We start from the raw sequence: 20,499 nt of genomic DNA on the forward strand, positions 1-20,499 counted from the left end.
TATTACTTGGACGACCCAGTACACTTGCTGGTTAGTTGAACGGAGTTGTGAATTCAAATAAAGCCAATTATTAAATTTCATACAAGTACAAAGAGCATGTGATCACAATTTCGTCCACCACTATGGAACGGCCTAACGATAGAAGGATCGTGCTCAAGTTCAACAACGAAAAGCAATCAATTGGAGACGAAGCTAGACTGTGAGTGCTGTGCTTGGTCTGCTAGGATTTGACTATGAAAAATTTTCTATCTGTGAGGAAAGTTGGCATAAGATTACCACTAAAGACAAGCTTTATAACGAATGTGTCAAGGTAAAAGTTTATACCCATGTTGAATTAAATCTCTTATTATTACAATTATTGACAAATTGTATTATCTGTATAGCAAATTTTCCACTTTGATGAAGATAGTGAAGAAACTATCAAGAAAAATATTTTGAAAAGTATGGGAAAGTCTTGGAAGGAAATAAGGCTGAGGTTGTATAATGCTTTTTATGACCCAACATTCACGACTAAACAAAATGTTGAGCACCGTCCGCCGGGAATTAATCGAGAGCATTGGAGATGGTTCCTTGACTATCGCGCCAAGGCAGAGACGAAGGTAATTAAGTATATCATTGATACATAACAATACAATTTATGTTGCATTGAGTCTTTTTAAATCGGATTCTAATTGCCCTTTATTTCTGATGGACCAATAGGAAAAATGCAGAAAAAACGCGATTAATCAATCAAAACAATTATATATCCACACTGGCGGTTCAAAAAGCTTCACATGGCGGATTGAGGGAGAGGTACTTCACTTTTTTATTCACTCTTTGGACTATCTCTATGACTTAAGTTTCTTTGATTGTGTGGAATACGGTTGTGGCATAAACTTTGTTGTTACAGTCAGAACAACAAGGGAGGAGAGTCGGTAGAGGAGAGTTATGGATCACAGTTCACAAAAAAGATGGCTCATATATCAATGATGAAGCAAGAGCAATTGGTGTAAGTACTACTTATTATAATTGATCAATAAAATTATGATCTCTAATAGGTTAATAGTTTACTTCTCTATTTTATTTTGTTTTTTATTTCTTTATTGAATGGTTTACTTCATGAATTAGTTTGGTATTAGGTTGGAAACAGTAATAAAATATTCAAATATGAGTTTCTATTAATCCTAATCCATCAGCTTTTCAACTACAATTTCATCCTCTATGTCAAAATGGACCAAAAGAAGTTTACAATTTTCAATTCTGCTCACTTTTAATTATTGTTACAAATTTACCTCAAATGTTGCTAGAACTTCAATGTAATTTAGAAACATTTGAGGTAGAATTGAAATAATTTAGTTTCAATTATCCCTTATTTCTTTTTATAGTGGTTGGCATCCTATGAAACAAATGCTCTATTTTGGTTGTTTTATGTAAATAATTTTTTAGACCAATTTTTTTCATTCATATTTTATGTTCTTTTACCACATGAAAGTGATACAGTTAATCATCATGTTTGGTGTGTTCTTGACATGAGATGGACCTATAAACAAAATGATTGTATTTGCTAATTTGTGTCTGTAGGAAAGAATTGAGGAGATTGAGCAACAGGATGAGTCTTGTAGAGTGTTGTCTCAAAATGATTCCATTACTTAGGTTTTTGGAAAAGAAAAACTGGGTAGAGTACGTGGTGTGGGTTTCGGTCCGACTCCTAGTCAACTCTTCGATCCAAATTCACATGCGCCGGGCAAGGGAGTCCAAATAGAGGAGACCCAGAGGAAGTTGCTTAAACTACAGGCAGAGCTGGAAGGTGAGAAGTTGAAGAGGAAGGTGATGGAGGATGAGGCAGCAGCAAAGAAGAAAAAGAGACAGGCGATGTAGAGTGCTCTGATTTATCTATTTCAATGGCAGGGTGAGGAGCTGCCACCAGACATCGCTGCAGGGATGAGTTCCGTGGAATGATAGAGTGAAAAATAGTAGATTAGGATTGGAGATATTTTGGATTGAAGTAAGCATTTTTTTTTTAATTAGACCATGCAACTCTTTGCAAGAGATTTGTTTTCTTCGTATTTTCATGAATATATTATTTTGTTTTGCAGATAATTTTTTTATTTTTGCTACAAGTTTAGATTCTAAGGTTAAAAATATTAACTCTTAAAATAATAAAAAATCTAAAAAAGCAAAAAAAAATAATTCTATAATATTTTAAAAAATTATACTATTTTTTTAGAAAAATCCAAATTTTCTTTTTTTTCCCCTTAATATAGCGGCGGTTTTAAACCGCCGAAAAGTGTCTCAAAGTTTGAAAAATCTGTCTGATATTGTGGCGGCAACCGCTGATAACTGTGCTCGAAACCTTAGTTCCGTTTTGCGGCGGTTTTAAGACCGCCGCCAAACATGCGTTAACTTAAATACGTCGAAGTAAATAGCGGCGGTTCCGCCGGTAAACATGCTGAAAATCGTGTCACTCGTATTTTTGGCGGCGATTTTCTGAATGATTAGCAAAAATTTAATTTAGCGGCAATTATACCAACGGTTGCTGGAAACCGCCGCCAAACCTAATCCCCGTGCCTATAACCAGGGCGGTCCAGTGAGCCGCTGGCCTTTGATTTTGCGGCAATTTAAAACCGCCGCTAATTATGAAAAAAACTGCCGAGAAGTAACGCCTCCCTTGTAGTGATCTGAAGCTCCTAACTACTTAGTCTGTTGATACCGATATCACGAACATCTAGATGCCCCTTGACATTGAAATGGTTCTATGTTAAACACATTCGTAACAAATTAATCAACCCCATCAAAGAACTTAAGTTTTAATCTCCCCCTCCATTGACCGTTATCCGTATCATACATTCACTAACGATGACTTAGAATTATTTTGCCACAAACAACTTAGAAAATTCAACCAAGAACACCATTTATAAAATGTTTTAGAAATTTTGAGAGTTTTGCCTATAATTAGACACTTCTACCAAACATAATTTTCAATTCTTACAAACCAAACAAATTCAACAACATATTCATAATTCAACAAATATTTTTAAATGATTTTAATAAAAATTTGGTAGAGTTTTTCTCTTAATTCAGACCAAATTAAGAAATCTTAATTTTCACAAAATAAATAATTGCTAGCATAAATAAAAATAAGTACATATTCAAATAAATCTCAAATCCTAGACATTTTAATATGCATCTCCTTATTACTTCACTATATTTCAGTAAATAAGAATTTTGAGAAGGTGCCACTAGATAATCTTCTCCCACACTAAATGAGAAATTTTCTTGTTACATATGAAGGTCTCACAACTAGAAAATGAATTAATACAGACAGATTTAGTCTCTATTACAGACGGATTTTTGGTTATTGATGAAATTACCGACGGATTTTGTCCCTCTGTAAAAGCCCCGTCGGAAATTATTTACCGACGGATTTTTTTCGTCAGAAAATTACCGACGGATTTTTACTAGTTACCGACAAATTTTCTCTCTGTAATTACAGACAGATTTTCAGACAAATTTTTCGTCTGTAATTACAGATGAATTTTTAGACGGATTTTTCGTCTGTAATTTCAGACGAATTTTCAGACGGATTTTCCGTCTGTAATTACAAACAGATTTTTCGACAGATTTTCTGCCTGTAATTTGAACCTTGGAAAATCATCTGACACTCTGATTACAGACAAAAAATTCGTCTGTAAATCCATCAGTAAGATAAAATAGAATTTCTTTTATTTTTCCAATTACAAAATAAACTTGTTTTCATACAAAATAAATATAAATTTAATACAAAATTTTAACTAATTTGTATTCGAATATTTATAATATTTCAAAAAATAAACAAATTCATCGTATTTATCAAGCAAGTCAATATAATTCAAAATATAGACAAAATGTATTGATACATTAACTATAGTCCTCAGTGTATTGTTCAACCATACTAAATTTATCAACTATAATTCATAACATTGTATTATATGAGAAAAATTATATTATGCAAATCTCTACATGCCAATCAACTAGTATCCTGCACATGCTTTGAGTAATGTGGTGTTGCTTTATATCTCTTAATGCAATTAGAAAAGGAATACACTTCTTGGCTGCAAAAATTTCAAAGTACTACATGTCAGTAAAAGTACACAGCAAAGAAAAATACATGAAAAATGTCAATAATAACAGTTATTCAATTTGTTATGGCACAAAAAACTCATTACTTAACATTCTTAATGAAAATTATGTCAATTGAAAGCATAAGAACTAACCATGATCTGTACAATATGAAAATATTTCAATATATAATTTATTAACTCTTAGAAATAAAAGACCAAACAAACAAGTTTTATGAAAAGAAAAGGCCAATGAGCACAATTTCAAATTAACTTTCCAAGGTTAAGAGTCTATATAGAAAGAGACATTGTCAAAATCCATATGCATGCAAATATCCAAACATGCATAGATGCATAGATGTATGCCCTGTAATTAGTTACCTAAAGATGATAGCCAGCAAAAAAGTAATTGTCGGAGTCAAGTTGTTCATAGCTACTGAATCTTTCAGGATCATTCACATATTGGGATTTATGGATTGATTGACCAAAAGCAAAAATGAATATGTAAATATCAATCATTTTAATTGAGACAGTGAGCCACTATCATGTAAACAATAAACCTTAGAAGAGTAAATATTTCCCACAAATTATTGCATGCAAAATTCACAGAACTTACCATAGGATTCTTCCTATCAATTGGTTTTGCAGTTCAACACACATGACGAGAATGAAAAATCAGGTCCAACTCAGAAAACATGAAGCAGCATTGTTTAGGGCATAAAGAATGGTAAAAATACAAAAAAAGGAACATGCTTGTGCAAGTGCAATTGTGTGTTGGTAATGCAGGTATAATGCATCTGTAGAAAAAGTATAATATAGAAAAAAATGAAATTCAAACATAATACCTGCAAAAGAATCTGAGTCATGCACCAGCGAAAGCCAGACATAACAGCAGCAAGCATGACAAGTATGAATCCAAATAATTCAAACTCTGTTTCTTTTGCGACTGCATTATACCAAAGAAAAAAATCCTGATGCAAGGTTTGAGATACATATTAAAATATTAAATTATCACCATGAAAAATGAAGGGCCTCATTTGTACCTGTTAATAGTATCCCAATGGAGATGACCATGATGATGCCTGATAGTTTAAAGCTTGGTGTCTCCAACCTTCCAACATATATTTACATTTAAATGTTAGGTAAGATTATAATGTGTAGTATAATGCTATATACATGAAAGTATATATATAGCTGAGAGTGTTTTTATCTGAAGTACGTCACTTGAGATCTCTCAAGAATAATATTTGCTTTCCATAATACTTCCACAAATTTTCTTGGAACAGCTCCTTAAGATTTGATTTTTTTCTTTTCTCAAATAATCACATAATTTATAGAGGTAATTACAAGAAATTCACCTAAAAGCAAATGCAAACAGAAATAGAAAAATTGGAGCAGCAGATTTACACTCAAAATCCGAGTCTTCCTCTAAACTAACATCTTCATCCCTGCGTTGCTGCTCCAAATGGACTGTTCCATTATCATCACACCATCCTGAAAATGAAGGTTCTCGATGAAAGCCAAACCCTATGCTTCCATTGTTGACGTCATTGACCTCGGTGAAGTCAACCCCCTCTGAAGAAAATTCACTCTGTACCATCTCCTGTATATTTAGTTATATCCGTGATAATGTAGATATGCCACACAAGTTATGTTTATTCATGGAAGACAAATCCTGTATGTCAAAGGGAAGCAAATCATCCTTTCTTATTTTAAGAACTCCATCAACTTCAGGTTTCAACCTCACTAGCATATGAATCAAGTAGAGGTCTAAATAGTCCAACCCAAGTTTCCTAATCAATTTGAAGAGCAACTATACATCGGTGAGATTATATACAATATATGATATATTTTTTTTCTTTTTCAATTACTTTACATACTTTAGTGTGGTCTTGAGGGCTGAAAGGACAAGGTCATGGTGCGCATTGTTGCACCAAAGTTTGGAAGTGATGAAGGCTTCATGGCGGCTGTTTATGATTCCAAGCTCTAAGGCCTTATCAGGCTACAAGCAAGCAGAAGGCAACAGACGCCAGCTGATAGAGCTCATTTGTCTGCATAAATAGGATTATTACTCAACAGCTCAGAAAGACAAAAATATACAACTGAACAATGGCAATAGCCAAACAAAGGCCCGAACTTGCAAAATTTCCATTCAATTGAACCATCGTGCCATTTTCAAAAGATACATTCCCTTTGCATATTGATAATTCATTATTGGTGCAATTTGTATCTATACAAACTAATTTAATATAAACTTGTGTGGCATAACTATACTAATTCTAAAATTTCAAGGATTGTGTAAATATAATAAATAGAAAAAACCGCATGTGCAACCCACATAGATATAGGAAAGGTATACCTGAGATTGAATAAATTCAATAATCTCTAGCAGCCTTGCTGATTGCTGAGAGTTAATCCCAGTAGAAGTTCTTTCTATTGTTGGTAGTCTGTTTAAAATTATTTCAAGATAACTCTACCAAAATAATGAACAAGAATAATAGTAAGTTGACCAGCATCTAGATATATTCAGCCCAGCATTATGCACGAAAGGAGAAAAGGAACAAAAATAAAACATGTTGAACCTTAGTTGTATATGAGCCATCCAATTCAAGCATTGAACCCGCTACTGACACTGCATCTTTATTAACACCTTTGATCTGAATATATATGGGCCAAGGATATCTTGTAGATGATCAACCTCAATTAGAATCTACATGACAAAATGGGACAAGAATTTTAATAGCAAGTTAAACTAATTAACAAAAATAAGCCTAGAGATGATCTTGACAAGTGAACATCCTTTTGTGCAATAATATAATGATATATCTTACTGCACAGAAGTACTCCGATCACGAGAGTTTTACAACCAAAAAGATACCACTTATTAAATAATAAGATTTTTCATTGTTCTATATGGATTTGGATTGTTTCTAAGTTCAAATGTTATCCATGCCAGACATAATATAGAGTTTGTCAATAGTTGAAACATGCTATCTTTCGTTTCAAGGACCACAAGTTTACATAATCTATCTCTGGCTTAAAGAATTTTTATGGCTTTTGTGAATACTCTTCTTTACATTAGTATTTACAATGTTTCTACTTGAATGCAGAAATAAAATGAGATCCCCAATGATATCCTCACCTTTCAGCTTGAGGACAGAAGAAAGGGCTGCAAGAAGAAAGAAGGTTCTGTCATCAATCAAATTTAGTTGTTTGTGAGCTTTAATTAACCTTACTACAAATAAAAATCAGAATTAATTAACTGAGTATTACTTGCCTTTCCTTTCTCTATTGATCTAAATCAATTTCAGAAACTTGAAGAAAAGTTCAATGCCAATGAGGCACAAAAAGTGCAACTTCATACAAAACTCAAGGTTGGTTGACAAGTAAAATTTAATACCAAGTGTCTGTTACTATGAACAATATTTACTTCCTCAGTTCAGTTTGGTCACCAAATCATTCAATCCCCTCATTTTGCAGGAAAAAGCAGAGACAGAGATCAGAAAACTTCGCCAAAGCTTTTGCTTCAAAGCAAGGCCACTACCTGATTTTTACAAGGAAAGGAAAGAATCAAACAAGGAGACACGGAAGGTATCTTAAACTGTTTGCAATAATAATATAATCTTTTTTCCCATTTTCTCCTCAAGCTTTGTTTGGTTAACAATATTGTTCTTAATCTCCATGTGGTTCCGGATAATTGAGTCCTTATAAAATTTGATTTGGTTCTTAGAACAATAAAATTCTGTTTTCTGTCCTATTTTCTCTTTCTTTTTCACAAGATCCTGAAAATGAAAATAGAAAATAAAAACGCAAACCGAACACACTCTTAATTTTTCTAATTGTAATTTATATTTTCAGGATCCACAGATACAATCTGAATCAAGAAAGGCTACTCCTCAGAGTCAGAGACCTTACAATGGCAGTGGCACCAATAAGAATTTCCAGGAAAAGACTCAGCGCCGCACCTTTGCTCATCATCTGAGTACTACTCTTGAGAATACATCACCAAATATTCAGCAAGGAAACCTCAAGAATAGGATTACCATGTCTGCGTTCGATCTTTGAAATGACGGAAGTGATTATTGTCTCAAATTGAACTAACAAGAAAACAAAGTCTGTAACAGTGTTAAGAGCCATGAGATCAGATCGTGAGATGAGAAGAATGTGCAGTGAGGGCAAGTGAATGAAGAACTAGAAGAGAGAATACAGAAAAAAAAGAGAAATAGAGGTTACTGGAACGCGATCTGAAATTCGGAAGCACGGATCTAAATGGAGGGGACTGAAACACAGCTCAAACAGAAGCAGGAAAATGGAGCTCGTAAGCGATGGAGAGAACGGCGGCGGTAAAAGAAGCTCCTGCAATGGGGAGAGTGTTGACGGAGCAATGGAGAGAGCGTGGATGGAGAGAAGGAGAAGCTTCTGCTAAACTTGTGTGGAATATGAATAGATCGAGAGGGTAAGATCTGAGCTAGGGTTAATTTAATATTTTTTGACGAAAAATTTAAATTACAGACGAATTTTTTATCTGTAATAATTTAATAAAACGTAACGTTTTACCTGTTTAATTACAGACGAATTTTTCGTTTGTAACTATATATCACGGAAAAAAAAATTAATTTTTTCAACGGAATTATTGACGGATTCTCTTTTCCGTCTGTAATTTATGCTAATCTATTTTTTTTGTTTTTCGACAAAAAATCTCTCTGAAATTCTCTCTGTATTTTCGTGGAATAAAATCTGTCAGAAATATCCGTCTATAATAACTAATTTTCTAGTAGTGTCTGAGTTGAATAGATTATATAATCACTTCCTAAATAACTTTTAACTTTTTTCTTAATTGTTTTCAGTCTTTAGACTAATATTTGGACTTTATTACTAAAAATTCGACTAATTCAGTTTAACAAATTACAGTTATCTTTTTTATATAGATTTTTTTTTCTTGAAACTCAATTTCAAATTATTATTAATAATAATATATAATTTGATCACTTTCTTTTCATTAGCAAGTAGTGCATCACCATCATTGTTTGTAAGCATAGGAATTACAAAGGTGCCAGTTGTGGAAGTGACAATACACTGTGAATTGTGAAAGATAAGACATGTTACTCTTGCTGGCTTATGAATATTAAAAAAATATAAAAATATAAAAGAGAGAATTAAATATCATATATATTTTATGAGTTTTGCTTTTAATTATGTTTATTCTATACATAGTATGTAATTTTTCACTGTGTAACTGAATGCCTACCTTTATTTAAACTTAGAAATTTTATGATGCGCCATCTTCCAATCTAATTGGTTATTACAATAGTTGACAAATTGCAATGATCCAAGAAAATAGTGCAAGCATGCATATATTTACGTTTAGTTTCCAATCTAATTGTTTTGGAAAATGGGAAGAGAGGTTCACTATAAACCTTACGTATTTAAATTATTGTTGGATTTTTCCACAGAAAAATTCGATAATATTATTGGTTTTATTAAATGAAATGGTGTGTTTCACTAAAATGGATTATTGTCAAAATTTTTTGTTGAAATATCTTACAATAAAAGGTGTGCCAATTTAAATATTATGTGTCATTTGTTTTAGATGAATTTTTTGGCGGAATTAAAATATAAATTCGATGGTAACTTTTTACGCTCGATAAAATTAGTCATCTATCCATAAAATTTGCTGGTAAAACTGTCAATTATTTCTCGCAGAATTTAATAGTAAATCCGTTAGTATTCAGTGTATTTCTTGTAAGAATATAATTTAAGAGATTTTTTTATAGTGAATTTAAAACAACTTCCAAGAAGATTGAAGAAAAAACATTATAATCTTAGAAAGAGTTGTTTTAAATAACAAGTTTAGATGCTTTCAAAAGTGTCTTCTGAAATACTTTATTTTATGAGATAGTTTTTGAGATTATTAAAAGACTTCATATTAAGTTAGCTATAGACAAAAATCAGAGGTATATCGACATACAGAATTTGTGACAACCATAAAGATAAACATCTCTTAAATATAATAAATAATAAACATGGAATATAAAGAGTTAAGAATTCAGAAGATGTATATAACGATATATACTGGAAAATTAAAACGCTTGCATCTAACCTCCATCAAGAGAACATGAGAATTCTACTATTAAAATAAGTGTAGATCCAAAATAAATAAGAAATTCTGGACTTGTCTTAAAATAGAGCATTTATTTCATATTCTTTACCAAAATTACAAACTAACACATACACAACAATACGTTATAGCAAACTATTTTTTATAGGAGCACATGACTTTTATTTAATATAGAAGGCATAGGCGTCAATGTGTCACATCCCTACTTATTAGTGTAGAAGCTTAAATAAAATACATCAATCGCTCAAATTTAGGTAATGAAGATATGGCTTCTATGGCACTCCCTAGAGGCCAGCTTGCATCTACGGAAGCATCTTCATATTCAATTTGCTGAGTAACTGTAATCTCTTGCCATGGTTCTATGCCTGCCAACAAATGAAATTATCAACAAATATTGGAAGAAAATATACATAATGTTACGCACAATGGTAAATTATAATAATATTTGCTAATGCTAGACATTATTAAATATGAGACACCTTCATTTAAAATGCGTACTGATGAACTTATATAGACCACTCTGATAATGACGTGTGACAGAGAGTCTTACCACTAATAAATCAGTATAAAACTCAATTCGCATCTAAAGCAACTAAGATTTTTTCTCAGATTCTAACATAATGACATAATAATATAACTGGAATAATTGAATTCGGTCAAAGAGTTAGTTGTTTGTCGGCTTTCTATCTTAATATATATGGGGTGGTAAACAGGATTAAATTTATCGGGTTGTTCTGCATAATCCACTAAAAAAGTAGGTTGGGTTGAATAATTAATACCACCACACATTAAAAGTTCGCTTAACTTGCACCGTTTAAACAATAAACTTTAACAGACTTTAGCGAGACTGGACGGACTCAATATTTTTTTTTGCTAGGATACTTTTTATAATTTTTTGGGCTAAAAATTTAATTTTTATAAAAAACTTAATTTATAATTATGTTTATTACATATTTATAATTATAAAGACTTTAATATTTATAAATCTATAAATTATAATTTTTTATATCTTTAGAAATTATAAATTTATTAAAATAGTTATAAAATTATATATATTATTTAATACTACTTAATAATAATAAAAAAATAAATTTAATAGACTTGGTGAACTTTTGGTACGACATGACAAGACAGGCTTCTCCGCTTGCCGGTCCTAGTTACACTTACATATAATCTAGTAACCATATTAACCAGCAATTTAAGATGTATATATAACTTACCGAATCCCTCAACGAGCAAAGTATATTGGTATGTGAGATCCATGCAGACATAAGGAAGTCTGTCAATGGTAATAAGAGGATAAATGGATGCAGCATCCTCATATTTCGTATTACATGCTCTCTTAGCTGCAACCTTGTAATCCGCCGGAATAACCTTCGAATTGGGTTTCTTCGGATCAACTATACCCGTCTACAAGAATCATAATAATCAACATTTTAATACAACTACTTAAACAACAATAAATGTTTAACCAAATTTTATTACAAGACAATTAAATCTAAAAAAATATTATTATAAGAAAACTTATTAGCAGTTAGTAACATGAAGATTTTTTTGTGTGTATCTACCTGTGATGCTATATAAAAGAAAGACGTAGCAACATAGAGATTTTTTTGTCCATTACCGCCTCCACCACTCCATATTCCACCAAAAGTGCACTCTTTATTATATGGACATGGTGCTTCCAATTTCAGGACCTTACGCACTATATGCCTGCATTTTTCAAAGCTGGACCCTGAACTTGGTGCATATGCCCTATACTCGTTTCCTGAGTATGCATATGTCCCTTCAAAAGAATTTCGAAATCAACAATGTGTCAGGTCTAAAAAAAAATAATGTGTTACATACCATCACACCAAAATAATAATAATAATAATAATAATAATAATAATAATAATAATAATAATAATAATGTCATTGATTAAGGTTTTAAAATTGGAAGTTTTAAAGCATTTTTAATTTGAGAAAATATTTCTACTGTTGTGAAAGAAGTAGCTAGTAGTTGGAATAATACATTTTTTGCTAAGATTAGACATGGAAAACAAATTTTGCTAATTCAAAATTTTACTAAATTAAACCTAAAAATCTTTTGAACATTATAACATTTTTAACTTTAAGTCACATTTTAAAACAGTGATGATAGGTATAAAAAACCGTCTATTCGGTTTTCATGGTCCTATTCTTACAAAGTAAAAAATGTGACCATATTTCAATAGTTACAATCTATAACCATTATCTTTAGCTTTTCTATAGTTACAGTTTAGAGTATTAAATGCAAATGATGAGTTAGGGCGTTATATATACAATATATTACCATCAAAGTCGGCTAAAACGCAAGGGTTAGCAGAATTATGAGTGATGTTCAAAATTTCAGCACGAGCAGCATCACTACCATAGCGCAAGTAACTGAAATTAAAGAAAGATTTTTAAACCAAGAAATGCATTAGCCAAAATATTATACACTAACAAAAATCTTAAATTTAAATTTTTTTCTAAATATAAGAAAAAATGTTACGTTTTTTATTTTCTTTTAATTATCAATTTGAGTTAGTTGAATGATTAATTCACTCATCTATTTAAGTAAGTGTTAAAGATTTTAATCACAAAAGAGAAAGAGAAAACGTGCCTATGAACATAGAGGTTATATTCAGTTCCTTTAAGAATGGCATTTTTAATGTATGGATCCTGTCCATCTGGTGGTAATGGTGCATTTTGAGCTGTGTTCTTTGAAACAGCATATGCCATTTGAACTGATGCACCTCCAAGATCAACCACTCCCACCGTCCTTGAATACTTGTTTCCCAAGTTTCCCAATAGATAGTTTAGTGCCACCTATACATAAATCAAAAGTTACATTCAAATCATCTTACCTTTTATTGATAAATTTAAGAGGTAGAATTTAATAGAGCATTTTAATATAATAATAGAAATTTGTTCATCACAGTAGATCTTGAGTAATGCGTATATTGGGTGAATTCTAGCATATCTATATTTATAATAACTATGATGATAAATTGATAATATAAGTATTGTTAAATTAAAATAATATTTTTATATTTTAATAATATTTTTTTAACAACATATTTTTAAAAATATTTTTTTATTTTAATAATATTTTTTAGAGAAAATTCCACTCCCCTCTCCTGCGAGATGATAAAATGACACTCATCTTCCCTCTATTTTATAAATATACATTTTTCTCCCTTCTAACTTTAAAAAAACCTACTCTTTAATCCATTTTAAACTTTTTGTATAAACTAATGTTAACTTTATCCATTTTTTAAGAAAAAATAAATTATTTTTAAAAAAATATCCATTAGCAAAAATTTTATTTTTTATTATTAAATTTTGCTTACCAAAATATCTTTTAATAAATAATTTTTTTATTGATTAAATTGTATTTTTAAAAAAACTAATAATTAAATTATTTTTTTCTAAGATACCTACCCTTCAATAATTTTTTAATTATTAAATTGTGATTTTACCAAAATTTTTTATTAATAATTATTTTTATATTTTATTATTAATTTTTCGATATCAATATATATTATTTTAACATTAAATAAAAAAATCTTACTACTGTTAATATGTATAACAATTAATATATATTGTTATTGAAAAATAATCTTACTAAAATTTTTTATTTAATGTTAAAATAATATATATAGACATCGAAAAATTAATAGTAAAATATAAAAAAATTTTTAACGAAAATTTTGGTAAAATTATAATTTAATAATTAAAAAATTATTGAAGGATATTTTAGAAAAAAATATAATTATTAAATTTTTTTAAAAATATAATTTAATCAATAAAAGAATAATTTATTAAAAGATATTTTGGTAAGCAAAATTTAATGATAAAAAATAAAATTTTTACCAATGAGTATTTTTAAAAAAAATAATATATTTTTCTCTAAAAAATGGATAAAGTTAATATTAGTTAACACAAAAAATTTAGAATAGATTAAAGATGAGTTTTTTAAAAATTAGAAGGGAGGAGAATATACATTTATAAAATAAAGGAAAGGAGAATGTCATTTTATCATCTCGAAGAGGAGAAAAATAAAATTTTCTCTATTTTTTAAAATACTATAGCTATCATTATTGTCTTAGTATAAATATATTACTACGCATGTAACATAATACAGCTGCATACTTTGTATTACCTAATAAAATTAAAATCCAGCAAAATAACAATCTATTAGAATTTGTTTTGTATAATTGACAGGTTAATTAGTTTGTTTACAGTTATACAAAACAAATTCTAACAGATTACTATTTTGCTACATTTCAATTTTATTAGATAGTATAAAATATGCACCTGTATTATGTTACAACAACGCATATATATAATTGTATTTTTAACCACACTCTTGAAGAATGTGGCAAACTCTCATGAAGAGTGTGATAATATGCATACATTTTTATTATGGTAACGATAAATATGGTATAATACAACACTACTGTCTTCCACTAAAAAAAAGTGAAGCTCACCCGAATAGACAAAGAAGGATCCAATTAAAAATTCAACAAAAACTTATACGAAATCCATGTAATCAATTTATAATATATATATATATATATATATATATATATATATATATATATTTGGGAAAGGATACATAATTTTTTGTCAAGTATTTTATTTGTATTTGTTTTCTTTTCCTTTCAAATATCAAATTATCCTCTCCCTACACTTGGCCTCGTTTGGTGAGTTGAGATTTTTTTCCCCCCTCAAATATCTCCAAATAAATAATAATAATAATAATAATAATAATAATAATAATAATAATAATAATAATAATAATATAATATAATATAATATAATAATATTATATAATATAATATAATCATCATACCCTTTAACAAATGCTTTGTAGTATTTCTTTGTATTACAAATTCTATAAAAAAAACAAAAACTAACCAAAAGTTTAGATATTATCAAAACATATTTTTTAACAAAATAATTAATTATTAAAATAATTAATTTTTTATAGAATAATTAAAATGTCATATCAGAATAATTAATCTTTTCTATATATAGTATTGTAATCAAACTTTTTATACATATTACATTTGTATTTTTATTATAACTAGTGTAACAATAAACTACGTACTTACTAATCCACAATTTTATATATTAAATATTATAATAATAATAAATATAAAATTAGTCTAAATTATTGTATATGTATATACAAAATAAAATTTAAATTTTTAATATTATTTAAACAAACGAATAAATTAATTTTTTTATCCAATTAGATAATATACAATATGAACGTCATTATCTTTATTGATCGACACAGAAATAGATCTTTTTAACTTTTTTGTTATTTGATATTATTAAGTATGATTTTACATTATAAAACATTTTTTTATCATATATGTTCTCTTAGTTCTATTTAAAAAATGTACGATGAAAAATCACATTTTACATTTTTACTATCATTTAAAAAAAAATAGAGGATTCATTTCTTAACTGACCCGATTTTCCAGTGCTCGATGCTTCCTTGTCGGTTACCAGACTATAGTATTGTGGCTAATTTTTTTTTATATTGTTTAAATATATGTGTAATACATTATTATTGGAAGATTGGATGTTTTTTTTTATATGGTGTTTTATTTAAATCGGACGGTCCGATTTGTTTGAAGAGAAAAATAAATTACAAATTGAAGGGTCCGATTTGTTTGGAGAAAAAAATAAATTACAAATCGAAGGGTCCATTTTGTATTTTTTATTTTTTTTATTTTTTAAAATAAAAATCGAACGGTCCGATTTTAACATTAATTTTTTTTTTCGAATTCACAAATCGGACCGTCCGATTTGTGATTGTTTGTTTGAAAAAAAAATAAAACAAACAAATCGGTGCATCCGATTTGTACATCCCATACCAATGTAAAACACACTTCTGTTCACAGCTTTTTGTTATACACTTCTCTCTCCCACATAAAAAATAACAAGCGTAGTATTGTGCAAATCACATATGTTTGTTTGTTTTCCTTTTTTTTTTAAGTATGTTTATCACATGTGTTTTTTGAAAGAGCGTTTATCACATTTTTTATTGGAAAGAGGGTTTATCACATGTTTTCTTTTGAAGTTAGTTGAAAAGTACCGTTAAATAATAAGCTATTTGAGAGTGGTTATCTTGTAACTAAAACCATTTTTTACCTTGTGTATATCACATGTTTTCCTTTTCCCTATTCCTATTTTAATTTCCACAAAACTTCGTGACCACTTATTTAATTATAATTTATAATAATGCATTATTTAAACATGTTTCATGTTGCCATTTAATAAAAAAAAATAGACAATGAGAATACTAAATAATGTAAATAATAGATATATCGAATATTCAATTTACTAGGTGTGTAGATGGTTATCATATTGTTAGATTTTATGAGGTAATTTGAGAATTGAGTGTTTTTTATTTTATTTGATCAATTTTAGAGCTTACTATTTATCAAAGTCATTGTCTACCTAACAAAACCCCAATAAAAAATTAATAAAAAAGTATAAAGAGACAATACTAAACAATGTAAATAATAGATATGTCGGATGTTCAATTCAATAAGTATGCGGATGATTATGTTGATTCTTAATAAGATAGTTTTTTTTATTCGGTAATAATAACTGAATGTTTAATTTACTAGGTATACAAATAGTTATCTTAATATTAGAATTTATGAGATAATTAGGATAAAATATTTTTTTTATTTTACTGAATTAATTTAAAATCCATTATTTACATTATTCGTAAAAATTATTATCTACCTAGCAAAACCGAAAATTAACCTGTCGACCATATGTTGGTTTGTTTTAACTTTATTTTAAGAAATAATTGGTCTTAATAAAAGAATTGATCCCGAGAGAAATCAAATCTTACTTTTAGCAAAGGAATCTAATTGTAATCTATTGTACAGAGACCCAGATGTGAACACGAGACTTGGGTTCATTTGCATTATTGGTATTATATTACTGTTATTTAATTTATCTTTAATTATGACCTTTAAAATATATTTTTTCTCACAAGTTATAATCATTTAATTAGTTACAATAAAATAAAAATTATTTTTAATAAATACAAGATACAATAATAATCTATAGTAAGAATATTTCTAAAATTTAAAAGAATAAAGTATTGTTTTTTTTGTATATAAGTAAAATATTATTTTAGTCTCTAATGTTTGAGTTAAATTATAATTCTGTCTTTAACGTTTAAAATATTTTATTTTTGTGCAAAACGTTTTATCTCATCCTATTTTTGTCCTTTGATTAAAATTAAAAATGTTTCTTTTAAAAATATTATTTATTTTTTTTTTAGATAATAACAAAAATTATAATTATAGTGGTCATAATAATGATTGTAATGATTTGAGAGTAAATATGACAGAATAATTAAAAAAAGAATATTTCTTAAAAATAAGATTAATTTTAATCAAAAAACTAAAATATGATAAAATATAACATTTGAAAGAAAAAGATATTCTAAATAATAGGGACTAAATTAAGACTTAACACAAATGTTAAAAATTAAACCATTACTTTATTCAATTTAACATTATTATAATAAACATCAATATAAAAAAAATACTTATAATAGATTTTCAATTTTAAAAATAAAAACTAATTAAAATGAAAAAAAAAACATAAGCACATGAATTTTTTGAATATTTACCAAATATAAATTAAAGTAGTGATAGCTTGTTCATGATTTTGAAAAAAAAAAAAAAGAAGAAACCTCCTCTTTTAATGAATATTACCATAACTACCCTTATTATTACCTGAGTTAAATTAAACGAACAACATATTATTAAGAAAAATAAACTTGGCATGAAACAAAACTTCAAATATATATATATATAGTTTGGTAGCCAGTAAGCAATCATACCCACATATAAGAACCTTCTTGAGTTCCATCAATAACAGTTACTGCATCAGATTGAACGTTCAGGTTACTTCTTGTCCTGAACATATCCCTAACCTTCAAAACATACATAAATATGAAGGTTAAATTAATTAAAATTTGAAGATCTAATTAATTATCTAATTAAATTGTATTGTACTGATAATTAAGAACTCATCATGCTTAGTTACCGCCTGCAATATTCTTTCAGCAGTATCACCCTCCAACAGCCTTAAACCTGCAGTTGCCTTTATTTGCAACATAGAAAAAACAAAAAAGAACAAAATAATTGAGAAGACATGTGGAATAATCTTTTTAATGATGACCCCTTAGATAACATATTTTAATATCGTAACCTAATCTATTTGTTAATAATTGAATCATATATACTATTATAATCACCAAATATTTTGACGTCTTTAATAGTATTATTTATTAAAAAAATTAATTAGGTATCAACTACTGATTTTTAGACAAAAATTCGATTCAACATTATTGTTGGCCGTGTAGCAAAGTCTTATTACCTACTTTTATTTTAATCTTTAATCTAGTATGCATAAGATTTACCTTTGACATATCATGATGAATTAGATTTCAAATTAAGAGAGTCTATTTTGAGATCGAAGATGCAAAAAAAGAGAGTAGAGATTGATACCCCAAGTCTAAGGGGTGTTTTGGGTTGGAGTTGCGGTGGAATAATATCTTGTGCTTCGTCTAAGAGTGGAATCAAAGATTCTGCTGCTTCTTCTGGATTATCTGCATATGCACTCAAACCGGGTTCGATCTACATCACAGTAATTAGAGAAATATAATTAACAATCATCAAATTCTAAACAAAAAGATTAATATTTTTTTTTGTGAATTATTTTAGAATAATACTAGGAAATCAATATTATAGCAGTTAACTTTAGCCAACATTATATATAGTAAGTTGCCGGATAAGTCCAATACGAAATTCATTAAAGATAACTTTTTGTTGAGTTTGGATTTTGGATGTGTTTCTTCTAATTGAGTTTTGAATATTCTTGCTTTTAAGAGTTTTGGATTTTTTTTTCTATACGTTAAATGTTAGCTGCAATATTAAATGTGCAATGTTAACTCTGAAGACATTCTGTAATCTTTATATATTTATTTGATTTACTATCATGGTAAAAAAATTATTAAGTTTCACCTTTCAAGTAGTGAAAGCAAGTTTTGAAAATGGAATTGATTATTGAATCGATAAAAATAGAAATTTAAAAATTTAAAGGTTCAGTCAATCGAAGTTAAATCAAATATAATAAAGTGATATTTGTGTTTGATTATTTTAAATTAGTTAATTATAAAAAAATTGTATTGGTTCGATCAGTCAACTAATTTTTTGATTGATTTTTTTATTCTTTGATAAATTTTTTATCAATGAATTTTTATTTGAACCAAATTAATTTGGTGACTGATTTTCAGTTAATTGTTTTGAATCCACCGATTCGATTCAGTTTTTTGAAACCATAAAGGGAGAATACATTTAGAGAGAGAGAGAGAGTGAGTGAATTTGTGAGAGAAAGAGAGAGAAAACATCATCTTATATATTTAGAAAAACGATCTTTGTATCTTATGTGCACTTCTTTTCTTTTGCATATCAATTATTTCAATATAAAATAAGAACATACAAAAAATATATAAAAAAATGGAGCATATAATATTACTACTTAATAATACTTATGTAATATGACTGCCATTATTCAAGTTGCACCGACAAAATAGTGTAACAAATTTCTTAGTTTTAAACTTCGGGAGAAGAAAAAAGAGAAAGAACGAAGAAAAACACAATGAAATTTAGTCACTACCTTCTTATAAAACTCAATTTCGTTGCCAATATGAAGGAGGTTGAGATTCTGGTCAAAATGGAAGACATGAACACGAGATCCAGAGCTACCAGCATCAAATATGACAGCATAAGAAGTAACATTATTATTATTATTATCATTGGATTGCTGTTTGGGTAGTATCTTACGATGAGTAAAGAAAATGTTGTTAATCCTCAGGGATTGAGAGGAACAGAATGATGGCATCAATAAAAATAAAAATATGAAGAAGCTTTTGAGATCCATCTTTTTGATGAAATATAATTTCAATTTGCACTTGCATGCGGTAGTCTCTACCTCTATATATATTGCTCGAGTAACTTAATTAGCTGTCACGTGCGAAATACACCATTATATATGGTGCAATTGTTCTTTACTAAAATACACATGGAATAAATAAATTTCATTAATCGAATGATTAACTTATTCGTTTCTTTAAGTAGGCATTGAGAGTGTAAATTTGGAAAAGTATATAGAACCAAATATATAGAACTAAAAGGGGATCAGCAAAAAATTAAATAAAATCATATTAATTTATATTAATAATTAATT

At 28.4% G+C, this 20,499-nt stretch overlaps 2 protein-coding genes and 1 long non-coding RNA gene across 3 annotated transcripts; 2 read left to right on the forward strand and 1 right to left on the reverse strand.

The window, feature by feature from the left end:
- The first annotated feature begins 300 nt into the window (after positions 1-300).
- LOC130934485 (uncharacterized) lies at positions 301-1,857 on the forward strand. Its single transcript, XM_057864051.1, has 4 exons — positions 301-310; positions 406-599; positions 890-988; positions 1,633-1,857. The coding sequence occupies exons 1-4, from the start codon at positions 301-303 to the stop codon at positions 1,855-1,857; spliced, it is 528 nt and encodes a 175-aa protein (XP_057720034.1).
- Positions 1,858-7,186: 5,329 nt separating this feature from the next.
- LOC130933423 (uncharacterized) lies at positions 7,187-7,591 on the forward strand. Its single transcript, XR_009067716.1, has 3 exons — positions 7,187-7,262; positions 7,388-7,450; positions 7,557-7,591. It is a non-coding gene; the product is annotated as an uncharacterized LOC130933423 (long non-coding RNA).
- A 2,638-nt stretch (positions 7,592-10,229) lies between these two features.
- Positions 10,230-20,208, reverse strand: LOC130935462 (nucleoside-triphosphatase-like). Its single transcript, XM_057865218.1, has 9 exons — positions 19,930-20,208; positions 18,759-18,887; positions 18,295-18,351; positions 18,089-18,181; positions 12,821-13,026; positions 12,509-12,600; positions 11,763-11,980; positions 11,415-11,604; positions 10,230-10,559 (listed from the first exon to the last, which is right to left on the reverse strand). Exons 1-9 carry the CDS (start codon positions 20,191-20,193, stop codon positions 10,417-10,419), a joined length of 1,392 nt encoding a protein of 463 aa, XP_057721201.1. The 5' UTR covers positions 20,194-20,208; the 3' UTR covers positions 10,230-10,416.
- Positions 20,209-20,499: the final 291 nt, after the last annotated feature.

This window comes from Arachis stenosperma, chromosome 6 (assembly GCF_014773155.1).
Source record: "Arachis stenosperma cultivar V10309 chromosome 6, arast.V10309.gnm1.PFL2, whole genome shotgun sequence".
NCBI lineage: Eukaryota > Viridiplantae > Streptophyta > Magnoliopsida > Fabales > Fabaceae > Arachis > Arachis stenosperma.

Coding starts and splice junctions, on each gene's coding strand:
- LOC130934485 (XM_057864051.1), top strand. Junction 600..889: donor GCGCCAAGGCAGAGACGAAG/GTAATTAAGTAT, acceptor TTGTTGTTACAG/TCAGAACAACAAGGGAGGAG. Junction 989..1,632: donor ATGAAGCAAGAGCAATTGGT/GTAAGTACTACT, acceptor TCCATTACTTAG/GTTTTTGGAAAAGAAAAACT.
- LOC130935462 (XM_057865218.1), bottom strand. CDS start 20,193: ATGGATCTCAAAAGCTTCTTCATATTTTTATTTTTATTGATGCCATCA. Junction 18,888..19,929: donor AAATTGAGTTTTATAAGAAG/GTAGTGACTAAA, acceptor ACTGTGATGTAG/ATCGAACCCGGTTTGAGTGC. Junction 11,981..12,508: donor CGTTTTAGCCGACTTTGATG/GTAATATATTGT, acceptor ATTCTTTTGAAG/GGACATATGCATACTCAGGA.